At 40.4% G+C, this 14,299-nt stretch overlaps 1 protein-coding gene across 2 annotated transcripts; it reads right to left on the bottom strand.

Moving 5' to 3' along the window:
- Positions 1-6,357: 6,357 nt before the first annotated feature.
- Positions 6,358-11,638, bottom strand: VHL (von Hippel-Lindau tumor suppressor). 2 transcript variants are annotated; one of them, XM_070738294.1, is made up of 3 exons: positions 11,387-11,638; positions 9,543-9,665; positions 6,358-8,622 (listed from the first exon to the last, which is right to left on the bottom strand). In XM_070738294.1, exons 1-3 carry the CDS (start codon positions 11,601-11,603, stop codon positions 8,438-8,440), a joined length of 525 nt encoding a protein of 174 aa, XP_070594395.1. In that variant the 5' UTR covers positions 11,604-11,638; the 3' UTR covers positions 6,358-8,437. The 2 variants fall into 2 exon arrangements, with proteins under 2 accessions (XP_070594395.1, XP_070594394.1); XM_070738293.1 differs by having other exon boundaries at positions 11,242-11,607.
- Between the last annotated feature and the right edge of the window lie 2,661 nt (positions 11,639-14,299).

Raw genomic sequence — 14,299 nt, 5'->3', positions numbered from 1 at the left:
AGTTGAAAGTTCATATCCCTTGTCCCCCAACCACCAACTTGTCACTTGGCCCACTCAGATTGTGCCAATGTGGCAAGTCCTTCCGCTTCCGCCTAGGTGGGTGGGCATAGGATGCCCTTGAACCAATCAAAAGAATGCTTTGCGGCTGCATCTGTTACCTCATGAAAACCACCCCTTCCCAGTTCCCGTAAATATCAGGCCTTCTATAGATAGTGTGGCAAGCCATTGATTTATCACCAACTTCTGCACTAGCTTGACATAGAGTCTTCGGAGAGGGGCGGCATACAAATCTAATAAATAAATAAATAAAATAGAGTTTCTCAGCCAGCTTTGGGTGTTGAAGTCCCCAGGACTTAAAATTAACAAGGTTGGAAACCTCTGAAATAGAGGATCCTGGGCAGGGCAGGGCGGAGTCGTCTGGAAACAAAGTACGCACTCACAAACTCCACAAGTCTTAAAATTGCCAAGGTTGGAGACCCCAGCTCTAGGACACATTGCTAGCTAGACCACAGGTTGACCCTAGGTATCCCAGGAGCTATTAGTGAAATTTAAAACAGTAAGACAAAAAGACCCTTAAATGTTTTTTGGACCACATTTTTACTTACCTGAAATCTATTAAGAGCCTTTTACACAAGGAAATAAACTGATGTCAACTAGACATAAACTCCCCAAGATACCAAAATAAACACTTAAAGAGATTTTCCAACATCTGGGCCAAAAGTTAACTCACACAACAGATATGAAGATTATCTCACTCCACAGGGTGAGGAAATGGCACTTCCTTCCCACCAGATTAAGCTCAAACCTCCATCTTAAGTAAATTATATTTGCATGCTGTACTAACAAAGCCTAAACATGTCTATTATTTCCAAACCTTGCTTTTCAATACATGACTGGCCACCTTCAACCGCTGGGTGTTTACGCTGCTGTGGAATAAATTCTACCTCCACTTCAAGAAGGTGTTCTGTACTCATTGACTCAGCACAGAACAGAACAAGAATTTTCTTCTAACAGATGGAAATATATCACAGACAGATTTAGAGCACATCAATGGTATTTTAAAGAGGTTTTGGTTCTTATAATATTTTAACCCGTGAGTTTTGCACGTGGATCAACCACATCTGCTTATTATATGTCATGCTTCCTTCCCCCTCTATGCATTATTCATTGATAAACTACCTATGCAAATTTATGTAGCCCTGTTATGTTCACAAGGATATTGCACCATTCATTTCCGTCTGTGGCAGGCATAAGATGTAAGATTTTAATACTAGCGCTGAGCAAAAAAAAGGAACAAGAGCTGTTCTTTCCTCCAAGAGGAAATTGTGTCAACCTAAATTCTGCTGCCCTCATGCAGTGTCCCGACTTTGATCTGGAATTGAACTAGGCCTGTTCTCCCATTCAGGACTACTGCCTCTCTTAGCATTCTCTGGTGACTTTCCTGGCTCCTGCCCATAAAGATTTTGCTCCTGCCAATAAAAAAACACCAATTATTATTCCAAGTTTTATTTCATTTCTATAACTGCCCATTTCAACATGAGCACTCTGGATGACTCTGAATGTATCATTGCTTGATAGGCCGTTGCTTGGTGACTTGGTATTCTGCCTATTTTTTAAAAAAATGGTGGGATTACTGACAATGATCTCCCTTGTGGTCACACTAAGAAATCCAGTTACAAATTCAGCAGAGTCGGCTGAACTTGCAGTTGCAGGAGTGGGGACAGTGGGTTTTTTCGGGACAGAATTTTTTCCTGGATAGCCAAAATATATTTTCTTGCTGCTGGGTGTTGCTGTGCCTCTGGTTGTAGGAATGGCCCTGTTCTCTGATAAATGAATTATCAATGAGCCTTGATCTCTAACATGGAATGACTTTATGTAGTTTCTCATTATGCTCACATCCAAGCAATCATGGCTGTCCTTGTTGGGATGAATCAAGATAAGGTGGAAGTCGTGCTAAGCCTGGACTTAGCATTTAAAATGGCAGAGATGTTGATCAACAGTACCTGTCTTACCTCAGCTACCTGTAACAGAAGATAGTATGGAAGCCAGTGTTCCCTCTAATTTTTTCCCGGTGTGGGCGGAAAGGTATAGTGTCTGAGCAGCAGTCCTTTTGGGACTGGGCGGCATAGAAGTATAAATAAATAAATAAACAAACAAACAAACAAATAAATAAATAAATGTGTGAGTGCACACTATCAGGCGTACGCGAGTTCTGACATCCATAATCCGCTCCCCCTCCTTTCTCTCTCCTCCTTCCTCTCTCATCTCTTTCCTTTCTCTCCCTCCCTTTCTCCTTCCGTTCTCTCCCTCCCTCTCCCTCTCCCTCTCTATCCTTTATATATCTCTCTTTCTTTCTCTCTCCATCGTTCCCTCTTTTTCTCCCTCCCTTTCTCTCCCTCTTTCTCTCTATTCTTTCTATCTGTCACTCTTTTCTTTGTTTCTCTTCCTCCTTCATTCCCTCTTTCTCTCCCACCTTTTCTCTTTCCTTTCTCTCCCTCCCTCCCTCTTTCTCTCTATCCTTTATATCTCTTTCTTTGTTTCTCTTCCTCCATTCCGGGCCTGTCGCCCCCAGCTCCAGGGGGCAGCTCCCAGCACGGCGGCTGGGGAGGAGGCCAATGCCTCCTCCGACGCCAAGGGGAAGCGGAAGGACGTGGGAGGAGATGGGCATGGCCGACGGCAGAGCCCAGGAAGCTGGGGCTTTCTCTCCCACCAACAGCTTGGGAGGGGCGGATCAGCTGTCTGTCGGGGAGAAACCCGCTCCACGCCAGCTTGGAAAACTTTGGGCTGTCGTTAAAATTTGCCTGCTCTATAGCACGCTGCGCAGCTTACAGGGAACTATGATGGAAGCTACAGAATAGAACTTTCTTGGGATGGGTAACCAGGAGCAAGACAAGTTCAGGGATCTGAAGATTGTGTTCTGCAAGCTGTTGGAGCACAGTGAGAAGCCACTAGTTGTTTACCCTAAAAGCTATGGATGGTTGACACTGACAGGTGAAGTACCAGCACTCTTAAAGATAAGGAGAACTTAGTAGGTAAGGTATTAGCAGCCAATCCCCTAGATTGCAAACTCTTCCAGTTGTATGTTTAAAAAAAATATTTTTCAGCCCCAGGAATTGCCAGCAGCCTTTGCTCCTTGGCTGGTTTTATAGGAACCAATGGCATGTGTTTCATTGCAGTCAATGTTAATCAGAACATCTGGTGGTAACTTTGCATCTCCATTCCTACTTCACCCTAAAAATAAAAGCAATGGTCTGTTGACAAATTCCAAAGGTTTATTTTGGACAGTCCCTGCAAGGAGTTTTCACAGAACAGCACCCATCTTGCATATTCCATACTGTACTGCAAAAATGTTTTGGCTTTCCAGAAATTTTTGAAAACCAAGTTCTTTTGAAAAGCCAGTGGTGACTAATGGCCACAATTTTATGGCTTAGAACCCCTACTGTACATATTTTATTTTAAATGTTTGGCAATAGAGGAGGTAGTGGAATCACTTAAGTGTTCATGCTTGAGCAACATTTTCAAGAAGTATTAGACTATACACCCCACAATTGTTCTCAATGATCAAGTCACTAGGAGATAGGAGTGCCTGAACTAGTACTCCAAAATGTTTTGAAACCCAAGATTGGGTGGAAATCCTGGGATTCCCAGAATACTGAATTATTTAGAGAATCCCAAAATTTCTGCATGCACCGTAGGACATAGAATATGGAAAATAGTATTCAATTCCAACAACACTTATATGGAAAAGAAACAATCCATCACATTTTTTTATACCAGCTGAAGAGAGCCATCCAGGGGAGGGTATAGTCTGTTGTGGCCTGTCAGCTGTGTCAGAAATAAGTTTATTTCTGGAGGTAATATTAAAATATTACAAACCCCAGGGAAGGCTGATGTAAGCCATAATCAGTATGTAATCATGGGTTTGCTAATTATGCTGCAACCTGATTGGCTGTAACCTATATATTAGGAGTAACACCCTTGCATGGATGTAGTTTGTTACAGGGCTTGTTATAGAGTGTTTTTGTTCTGGATGGTGTGTAGTTAGTGATTATTGGTTGCAGTGGTGGATGTAATAAAGTTATATAATAGTATTGTGAATAGTTTGTTACAGTGGTTAAATGTAAAGGTGATAGTTTATTTAAAGAAGCATTTTGACCAGAAGAAAAGTAAAATATATTTTTACAAGAAAGCCTGCTGCAATTTTTTCATTGAAGACTTCAATTAGGTATAGTGGTTAACTGTGGCTAGTTGGTAGGTTACCTTCCGCATGCACAAAACTCTCCCAACAAGCTGCCGGTCCTTCCAGCAGCCAAATCAGATGAGGAAGCGTGGGAGTCAGGGTCAGCATTAAGGCAACTTGAGAGGTCGGAAGGGGAAGAGGGAATGGAGCTGGCAGAGAGAAAGAAGCGGAGCCTGGGCCATCCATCACTCCTCAGCTGGACAGTCAACAGCCCCCAGGTCTGGAGGTGGCTGATGAAGAACAGGAGAAACAGCTGGGTCCAGCGCCTGATGTGTGGATGCACAGAAGGCAGAGGAGAGCAATGGAAATCCATGGATTGATCCTTGGGAAGAGCCACCACTGCTAGCGAAGCCCCACCCTTGCTCTGGGTACTAAAAGGTGGGGGGCCATGATCAGATGTGCCAGACAACTATTCATCTCCCCTGCCAATGGACTTGTTAGTTTGAGGTGAAAGAGAAACTTTTTGCCAGGGCTGTTGGCGCTCCCAATAAAGGAATCACTTCAACTACAGAGGATTTTCCGTGTTTGGGGAGTTGGGTCAGAACACAGCCTTAGGAAATTTATTTGCCTGCTGAGTTGTTTCTTTTTTGATGTTATTCACTAATATAGCAGAATATAGCACACACACATCACCTGTCTCATCCACCCAGCAAGAATCTGTAACAAACTCTAGAAAAAAGTTTATTATTGTAACAATTTCTCAAGTGCAGCGACTAAAGCTGGTTTGTAGGAGCAATGCTAAAACAAACAAAATAAAAAAGTCCATTGGCATACAATACAAACTAGTTCTCATTTGTGCAACTCATACAAGATTACAAATTATTGATTAACAACATTAAACATTTTAAAACTTTAAAACAATTGATAAAACTGTATACATTGCTTCTGCCTTTCGTTTTCAAAATCAATAAAATTAGTTCCAATCCATGTATGTCCTAGGTGTAAAGACACTATGGAAGCCAGTGTGATTATTTTAGATGCACGTCTCTGGATATGTCATTACAAAGGATGGGTGCCAATGTACCCCCATGCCTGTCAGTACATAAGACTCCCTGCTCCCCTTGTTCTTTTCCTTTTTAGAACTGCTTTAATGACAAAGTGGAGAGAAAGTGATTAGGGAGCATGAGAAGGAATAGATTTTCCTTTGGCTTCTAATAATTGAGTGGTTTATTTTACTGGCGGCCTTGTTGGTTACGAGCATTTTAGGAGGATGCCCATAACATGCTCTCAAAGTTCCAAAGCTGTCCACTGCCCCCCACCTCCCAAAAAATCCTGTACAGTATACTTCTGAGATAACAGTGTAAGTTTGGTATCTGGTAAATGCAGGGCCTAAAAGCATGGGTGTCCAGCTTTAAGATCTGAGGATTTCATGGCTGGCTAAGGAATTCTGAGAGTTGACGTCCAAAACTCTTAAAGTTGCTTGAACATCCCTGTCCTAAAACAAAGTGTTTTTGATAACTAGCTCCACATATAAGGGATCTTGAAGTGAACTGGGGGGAAACCTTTTGGAGCCACTCTTTCAACTTAAGGCAGGAGCCGGACATCAAAGCAAAATGTGGTTGCTTCAGCTTCATCAGATATTGTCCATCCTTATTGTAAAGCATTACCAATTAAATATATATCTAAAAAGTTATTTATTTCATGTAAAGTAGTGCTACTTAGAGTAACTGTTGTGACAGCTGGGTCTATTCACCTGCATTGCTTCAAAGGAGTTTAAAAAGGAGAAGGTGAACCCATTTTAAAAATAGAGAAAAGCATATGTATATCAGATCTCTAGCCAAACATTGCTAAGAAATGTACTTTTGTCAAGAAAAGTAAGCATTGCCCTGAGACACCTGTATGAAAAGACTGTTAATTAGCCCATTGTGCTTCCTAGTGTGGGGGCAATTTTTCCTACAATTGCTTTCTTGCATCGTTTAAGAATCTAGCAAGTAACATTATGCTTGGCTTCATGTAACGTGGCAAGACAAAATATGACTTGTATGTTTGTGGCTTTCCATCTGATACATATCTATCTAATGAATTTTATAAACAATGACTTAATGTGCATTAATATAGTCTACAGGTTTACATTTTAATACAAACTGAAGGGGCAGGAGATAAAAGAAAAACAGAGATCCAATTAAGAAGCTGCTTTAATATTTTCAAGGATTTTTTTTTTTAAAAAAAAGATAAACTGCATTATATGGAATGTTGAGAAATAATCAAATATACATTAAAACAGTTATTAACAATTCAGAAATTGAAGTCAAATAAGCCAGCCTGGACAACTATTATCACTCTATATCAAATAAACATAGAATTACACAACAGTAATGATGTGCCCAATTTCACATTAACAACATGTTTTCTTTTAAGAATTCAGATACAGAACTAAATACTTTAAGTTACTAAAACTGAACTATAGACTTCATTTTCATAAAGACCTTCCTGTTTTATGTTGCTATTTTTGCTCTCTGATTTAAAACAGGAGTATCTTATTTACAGCATTCCAGCCAACATTCATATGCACACAAATTATACACATTAGAAAATATTTTGGGCATGAAATTATTTAACAAACATGCCTGACTTGAAAAATGATATCCAAACATTGGCCCTTTACCTCAATTATCCCATCTGAAAGTTTAAGATTAAATAGCGAAAGCACTCTTTGCTGACACCGAATAACATAAAAATAATTGTGAAACTTAGTTTTCAGTAGCTATATAGAAAAGAGACTGGAATTTTCCCCATTAAAAAAGAAAAAAAAAAGAAAAGAGACTAGAAAATTGGATAACAGTGACTCTCATGCACAGCCTGCACTGGGTTTCCACCATATGTGAGTGTTTCCTTAATACTTTGACTCTATTCTCTGCTTGGATTTGCCTCCCTCTTATCTCTGGAGGCTGGCTGAAAGGAGTTCAGCTCCCCTCTGTACACGAAAGGGAACTCCTTCAACTGGGTGAAGGAATGGAGCCCAAATCTTCAGGGTTTTTAGCTCCATTTCTGCATCCTGCTGAAGGGATTCAGCTTCCCTTGGGAGGCAGCTCTTTCAGACAGTTCCCGGAGATGAGAAGGGCGGCAGCTTGCAAACTTTCCCTGCTGGCTTTCTCACTGGTTTTCTCGAAAGGTTGGCAGAGAATATTGCAAATGCTAATCATATGATCGCAAGGCACTTGGCAATAACTTGGTCATAAATGTGAACAGGTTGCCAAGCACCCAGATCAGGATCACATGACTGCAGGGCGGAGGTATAGTGTTTTGCAAAAGTCAAAAGTGCTTTATGGGCTGCAAAGCACCTTTCCAAGGGCATCGTAATTCTGGACTGTTATGAAATGAAGATATAAGTCAAGGGCAACATATAGTGCAATGAACTGAGGAAGCATAGGAAATTCAGGAAGTTTTCTACCTATTGCTCAGGCCAGGAAATATCTGGTCATCAGCTTCTGGTTAGAACATCAAAAAAGTGGAAGCTATTATTTTATATTTATTTCATTCACTTTTACCGGTATAGTGACACTTGAACCAGGGTTCAATTGTGTTTTAGCCTAAAACTATGCTATACAGCTGTTAGATTTTCAGGTTAGTGGCAATGGAAAGAATATTAGCTAAGAAAATGCTTAATCCCTGTTTTACGGAAGTAATATTCATTACTTCAAGACATTCATTCACCGAATTTCCATCTTTTTCTACTTATGTCAGATATCTGCAGCAATAACAATAATCTACAGGAAACATAAGAATAAAAGACAACCTAATGTTCTTGTCTCTCAAAATCAATTTGTAAGATAAATATAGAGGGGTGAAACATTTAATAGTAATTTACTCTTAAATATGAGGATTGTTTTGTTCACAGTTCAGTTTTTACAATAAAATAATAACAATAAAACAGTAGTTGGAATATGTGAAGAGCCACCAAGAAACAGCTTTGGAAACACTTCCATCTTCTCTTGTATGATATCTAAATAAAGTTCCATAACTTCCCTAATGTTTTGTTTCGTGGAAGTATTTTACCTATGGCCTGGTGGCATTTTGACTTATCCTCCTTTGCCTATAGCTATCAACATATAACCTACATAGGCTAAACCAAACAAGAGCTAAGTAACACACAATGGAAAGTCGATGTCATATTTTCCATTCATAAAATATAGTTAATACCTCTTTTACACAGCAGTTTATTAGCCCAAGTAGCTTTCTCATTTAAGACTCCTCATGTCAATCAGAGATTCCATTCCTCAGCCGGTTATGCCTTTCCACAGAAAGCCGCTGAAGATCCTTCCTAATATCTGGATAATCTTCTAGATCTTCATATAATGAACGAACAATGTCTAATTCCCTGTAGTTTCCTGGTTTCACCAATGTGCGGATAACTTGCAGACATCTTTCCTTCAGAGTGAATACTATCAAGAGAAGAATGGGCTTTTAATGTTTGGCTTAAGATACTCAAAACTAACGTGAAGCAAGCTTAAAGATCAAATATTCTTATTAGCTATCAAAACAAAAATCATGGCCCTCCATGATAAATTTGTATTTAAAAAAAAAGAGAAACAGCAAAAATTATAGAAACTGCTTCAGAAACAGTGTCTCTACTAAATTTGCAGTGAATGTTCAACAGATTGTAAAAAATATAGAGAGGATTAGTTCTGTAGATGATTGCAAATCAAGGCAGTTGTGATAGAGAGAAAACAGACTGAATAATTGCTAGTTATATATAATGATGAATAATTTGTGCAAGTTGATGAATTTGGATCAGTTGAATGTCTTATTAAAGCTGGAAGCACAGATGGACCAATTTTAAAATGTGCATGTGCTGACAGGCAGGTAATGGATGATATATTGAAAGAATGGATGTTTAATGAAAGAAACAAGAAGGCTACATGTAATTCTGGCCACTTTGTTATTTGGAAGTGAAAACTGAGTATGTCAGGAGAAAATATTAAAATTGAATGAAGTGGGAATTATATGTTTAAGAACTGTATCTGATAAAACAAGAAAAGATGGAGTGAAAAAAAAAGCCAAATGTTTACTGAATCCAAAATAGCACACTGGGTGGGTTTATCATACAGAAAGAATAAAGACTGGCCAAAAATACAAGGAAGAAGGAAAGAGATGAGAGGGACAGGAAGACTAAAAAGTTTTGGTGCAGTTGATATGATCCTCAAAATGAGAGACATCAGAGATTCAGAGAATTTCAGTTGTTGCTTATTTCAGACAAAAAGGAGAGAACCAAAACAAACTGCTAGTAATTGCATTGTTTTTATCATACAATAGAATAAAACTATACTGCAATCTCATTTCAGATATTCAGTACTAGTTTTACCTGGCAATGTAATATTTGCTAATATGGGTTGTCCATTTCTATTGCGAGTAGCTACAAACAGCTCTGTCTGGTTGACAAGGAGACTGTCATCTGACGTGGCATCTCTGAACAACCAAAGATGTTCTAGAAAAGAAAAAAGAAAAGTATCTGCTAGCAAGTCATACACATATATGGAAAAGTCACATATTGTTGTCGATATAAAGACTGCTGGAAGAGAATGCAAAATCCACAAAGATTAAAACTTTGATGGAATTGGAGATAATTATCAGTATAATGAGAGAATTGTCAGAGTGACACACAAGTGCAGATACAGTTAATATTTGTGAGTGTGTTCTTTGGAATCACCTTTGACTAGATGAATCTCTGCAGTTTTCTTGGCAGCATTTTCAGAAGTGGCTTGTGTTGCCTTCTTCCCAGGGCTGCCATTTATTTGGCAGAAAATCTGACCATTATCTGCAAGTACCTTGGGATTTGTTTCTTTAATTTCCTAGATCTTTCCATTTTTAATAAAATACTATTTTATTAAAATTTATTTTAAATACTATTTGTTTTTAATCTGTTTTGGTTATTATTTTTACCAGTTTTGATGTTGCAAGTAGTCCTGGAATGTTTACATTTACAGTGATCCCTCGTTTTTCGTGGGGGGTGCATTCCAAGACCCCCTGTGAAAAACAAATTTCCGTGAAGTAGAGGAAAGATAGTTTTTTATGTATTTAATGAGTATTTGGACTTTTAAAACCCACCCTTTGCATTAAACAGTCATTCTATAATGTTTCTCAGCTGGAACTACATGTGATATCCTACCAGTTTCTTTATTAGAGAACAGTAGTATTGCAGAAGAATTTTATGAATTTTTAATGGATTTAAACTTTTCAATGGATTTAAGCCCCTTTTGAAAACCCGTGAAGTAGTGAATCTGCAAAAGATGAACCGTGAAGGATTACTGTACACTGAAATCTAAGAGGACACACAGGCACACCTTTCAAATCAAGATATTTTACAAAATCAGTTCCTTGAATATGCATTCATAGGGTTTTTACCAGTGCAGAAACAGCCACCTTTCTCAGAAACGCAGCCTGCCATTTTTTCAATTTATCCTGACAACTTCAAATAAAGCTCTACATTTGTATAGTGTTCCTGACCTTTTTTTAAAAGGTGAAACCTTCTAGATTTTCTCCTAAAAGGAGAAACATCCTCTACTCAAAAACAGACCCAGGGAGGGGAAAAAGTGGCATTTTCTTCACTACACACTCGGGAAAGATGGAAAAAAAGGGGGAAATCCAGCAAGGCAGGGCTGTCAAGACCTGGTTCAATATCAATCGAAAAGCCATAAAAACACTCTCCCCGCCTAAGCTTTTCAGCAGAGAACGGGTTGTTTCTTTCCCCCGCGTTTTTTTATGTACAGTCTGAAGTCCCCGAAAGGCTTCACCCTGCAGACATCACGACTTCAAGCATCGTCACCCACACGGCTTCTTGCAAAAACACGTCGCCTCCTGCGCAGAGAAACGGGCATCTCCGTCTTTTTTTTTTTTTAGCTGCCCCTCGAAGGATTCCCCCCTAATAAACATTTTGCAATATTGGTCTCTTTATTTGCAACAACCCGACAGCAGAAAAGCGGCGAGCCGCACGTCGCGTCCGTTTTAATAAAACCGACCGCAAAGCGCTGAACGCCCGAAGCGCCCCTCCGCAAACTACCCACCCAAGTAGCTGTATATCCGGCGGCCGGTGCCCGGATTCAGGGTGGGGTAGGGGCGAGGCTTCCCGCTGAAGTCCAGCCAGACGGGCTTCACCGAGCGGGGGGTGCGGTTGCAGAAAATAACTTGGCAAGGCTCCCGCGTGTTTACCGAGCACAGACGCCGAGCAGCCTTTTCCCGTTCTCGCTCCTCCTCCTCTTCCTCCCCGGGTCTCTGCGGCATCCTGAGCGCCTCCGGTCCTGGGCGGTACGTCTAGAGACCCGAATCGAGGAAAACCTATGCGCGCGGATGGCCGCGCACGCAAGCGGCCATTATTTTGCAGGAAAACAAGCTCCCCCGCCCGCGCCGCCGTTCCACGCATGCGCATCCCCGGCAGCCATTGTTTTGCGGAAATCGTGTGCCGTAGACGTGACGGGCTGTAAGCGCTTGCGCAGTTCGGATGTTTTGGAGGGACTTGTGGTAGAGAGGCTGATGTTCGCTTTGATGGGAGCAGGGGAAATCATATGACCAGTGTATAGGGCTGTTTTGCAACAATTGTCTGAAAGATACATTATCCTCTAATCTAGTAAAATAATTACAGTATTAGTAAGATAATACCATTTGGCTGAGATCTGAATTAATAAATGGTGGGAAGCAATGATCAGAGATGTTTTTTTAAAAAAAATCCCAGCATTTATTTATTTATTTATCGATTGATTGTTAGAGTTGAAAGGGACCATGCAGGTCATCAAGTCCAACCCCCTGCCTGAACATAGAAACATAGAAGTCTGACGGCAGAAAAAGACCCCATGGTCCATCTAGTCTGCACCACAGCCAAGTGGCAGTCCAATCTCCTCTTGAAAGAGTTGGGGAGTTCACAACCTCAGCAGGCAGGTTGTTCCACTGATTGATTGCTCTGATCATAGGAAGTTCTTCCTTACTTCTAGGTTGAATCTCTCCTTGGTCAGCTTCCAGCCTTTGTTCCTCGTCCAGCCCTCTGGTACTCTGGAGAATAGAGTGGCCCCCTCCTCTCTGTAGCAACCCCTCATATACCTGTATACAGCTATCATGTCCCCTCTGGCCCTCCTTTTCTCTAGGCTATCCACGCCCAGTTCCCGCAATCTCTCTTCGTAAGTCTTGGTTTCAAGTCCCCTAATCATTTTGGTTGCTCTTTTCTGCACCTTCTCTAGAGTTTCAATGTCTCTTTTGAAGTGTGACCAGAACTGAACACAGTACTCCAGATGTGGTCTGACCAGGGCGTAGTAGAGTGGTATTAATACTTCCCTGGTCTTGGAGTGTATCCCCGTTGATGCAGCTTAGGATAGTGTTGGCTTTTTTGGCCGCTGCTGCACATTGCTGGCTCATGTTTAGTTGATTATCCACCAAGACCTCTTTCGCAGTCACTACTGCTAAGTGGGGTTTCTCCCAGGCTGTATGTGTGTCTAGGGTTTGTTTTTTTTACCAAAGTGAAGGACTTTCCTCTTGTCGACGTTGAACATCATGTTGTTAGTGTGAGCCCATAGTGTTAATCTGTCTAGATCTTTCTGTATTTTGAGCCTGTCATCTAGGGTGTTGACTACCCCTGCCAGCTTGGTGTTGTCTGCGAATTTGATTAGTTCCCCTTCTACTCCTTCGTCCAGGTCATTGATGAAAATATTGGAAGAGTACAGGGCCCAGGACGGAACCCTGTGGTACCCCACTGCCTACCTTCTTCCACGTGGTTGCATGCGGTTGGCCAGCCAACTGTTTATCCATCTGCATGTGTTGTAACCTACCCCATTTTTTTCTAATTTATGGATTAGGAGGTTGTGGTCAACTTTATCAAAAGCTTTGCTGAAGTCCAAGTATATGAGATCTACTGCGTTGTGTTGGTCCACTAATTTGGTTATGGTGTTGAAAAATGATATGAGGTTGGTTTGGCATGATTTGTTTCTGACAAACCCATGCTGGCTGTTGGATATAATGTTGTTTATTTCTAGGTAATGGCAAAGTTGTTTTTTAATTATTTTCTCCAGTATTTTTCCAGGTATAGAAGTCAGACTGATTGGTCTGTAATTGCCTGGGTCAGTCTTTTTACCTTTTTTGTGGATGGGGACTACGTCAGCTCGTTTCCAGTCTTCTGGAAGGTCTCCAGTGGTCTTCATTTGTTATAGACCATCTGGTTAGTTCCGAAATAGTTACATTCACATATTTTAAAGTGCTCTGGAAATTTACTGGTGGCTATTACTGTATTCCCCTTTGATGAAAATAAATTCATTATTACCGTGTTCGCATCCTCATAATTTTTAAAATCAGTCTCATAAGCAGTGTTTTCCAGGTGAGTTACAAAAGTGCATAAAATATTTTTAACAACTCAAAACAGATTAATTTTGCTGCCAGATAGAGTGTACATTTGACTCTGTCAAATATACAAAAATGAGAATGCGAGCAGAGAAGTCACGTAAGACAATGGAATTTCCATCTACCAGTATATCCAAACACCAGAATTGTTTGCACCTATTTACTTACACAAGTTGTCTAGTTACCCACATATATTTTGGGACTAAAATATCCTCCAACAACCACATGGTATCCACTGTCTAGATTGTCTGGCAGAGTATAAATGGTACAGTACACCCACCTTTCCCCCCCCAAAATAAAGCCAAAGCCTTTATAAGCAACTGAAGTGACGGGCTTCAGAAATAGCTTTCAGTACAGAGCAGGCTTTTTCATGTAAAGAGCTAATTGCAGACAACTTCTCTGCTGTCACTGTTCCTACTTTGAAAATCCCATTTCCACATGAAAAAATCCATATGGGTTCCAGACCAGAAGTAAATTTAACTACTCCTCTCTCTTCTCAGCCATCTTTCCTCTTCTTTTATGCCATGCACTGTCACTGTCCTTACTAATAGTTAAACATATACATTTCTTAATTGCTGCATGGATTGTGTGATATAAAATTATGATAGTGAATTGGCCAAACAATGATATATAGTGTTTTTAAAATGGTTAATAGTTGATAGCAACAGGAATCTGAAGCTTTAAATTTTGATGGAGGAGGGAGAATCCTCCCCGCCTCCCTCTCCTGCCCACTGCCTGCTTGAA

The sequence above is a fragment of the Erythrolamprus reginae genome, chromosome 2 (genome assembly GCF_031021105.1).
Source record: "Erythrolamprus reginae isolate rEryReg1 chromosome 2, rEryReg1.hap1, whole genome shotgun sequence".
Taxonomy (NCBI): domain Eukaryota; kingdom Metazoa; phylum Chordata; class Lepidosauria; order Squamata; family Dipsadidae; genus Erythrolamprus; species Erythrolamprus reginae.
Note: the sequence above shows the minus strand (reverse complement) of the source record. Positions and strands in the feature narration are given on the sequence as shown.

Coding starts and splice junctions, on each gene's coding strand:
- VHL (XM_070738294.1), bottom strand. CDS start 11,603: ATGCGCATGCGTGGAACGGCGGCGCGGGCGGGGGAGCTTGTTTTCCTG. Junction 9,666..11,386: donor CTGCTCGGCGTCTGTGCTCG/GTAAACACGCGG, acceptor TTTCTTTTCTAG/AACATCTTTGGTTGTTCAGA. Junction 8,623..9,542: donor AGCAAATATTACATTGCCAG/GTAAAACTAGTA, acceptor TTCTCTTGATAG/TATTCACTCTGAAGGAAAGA.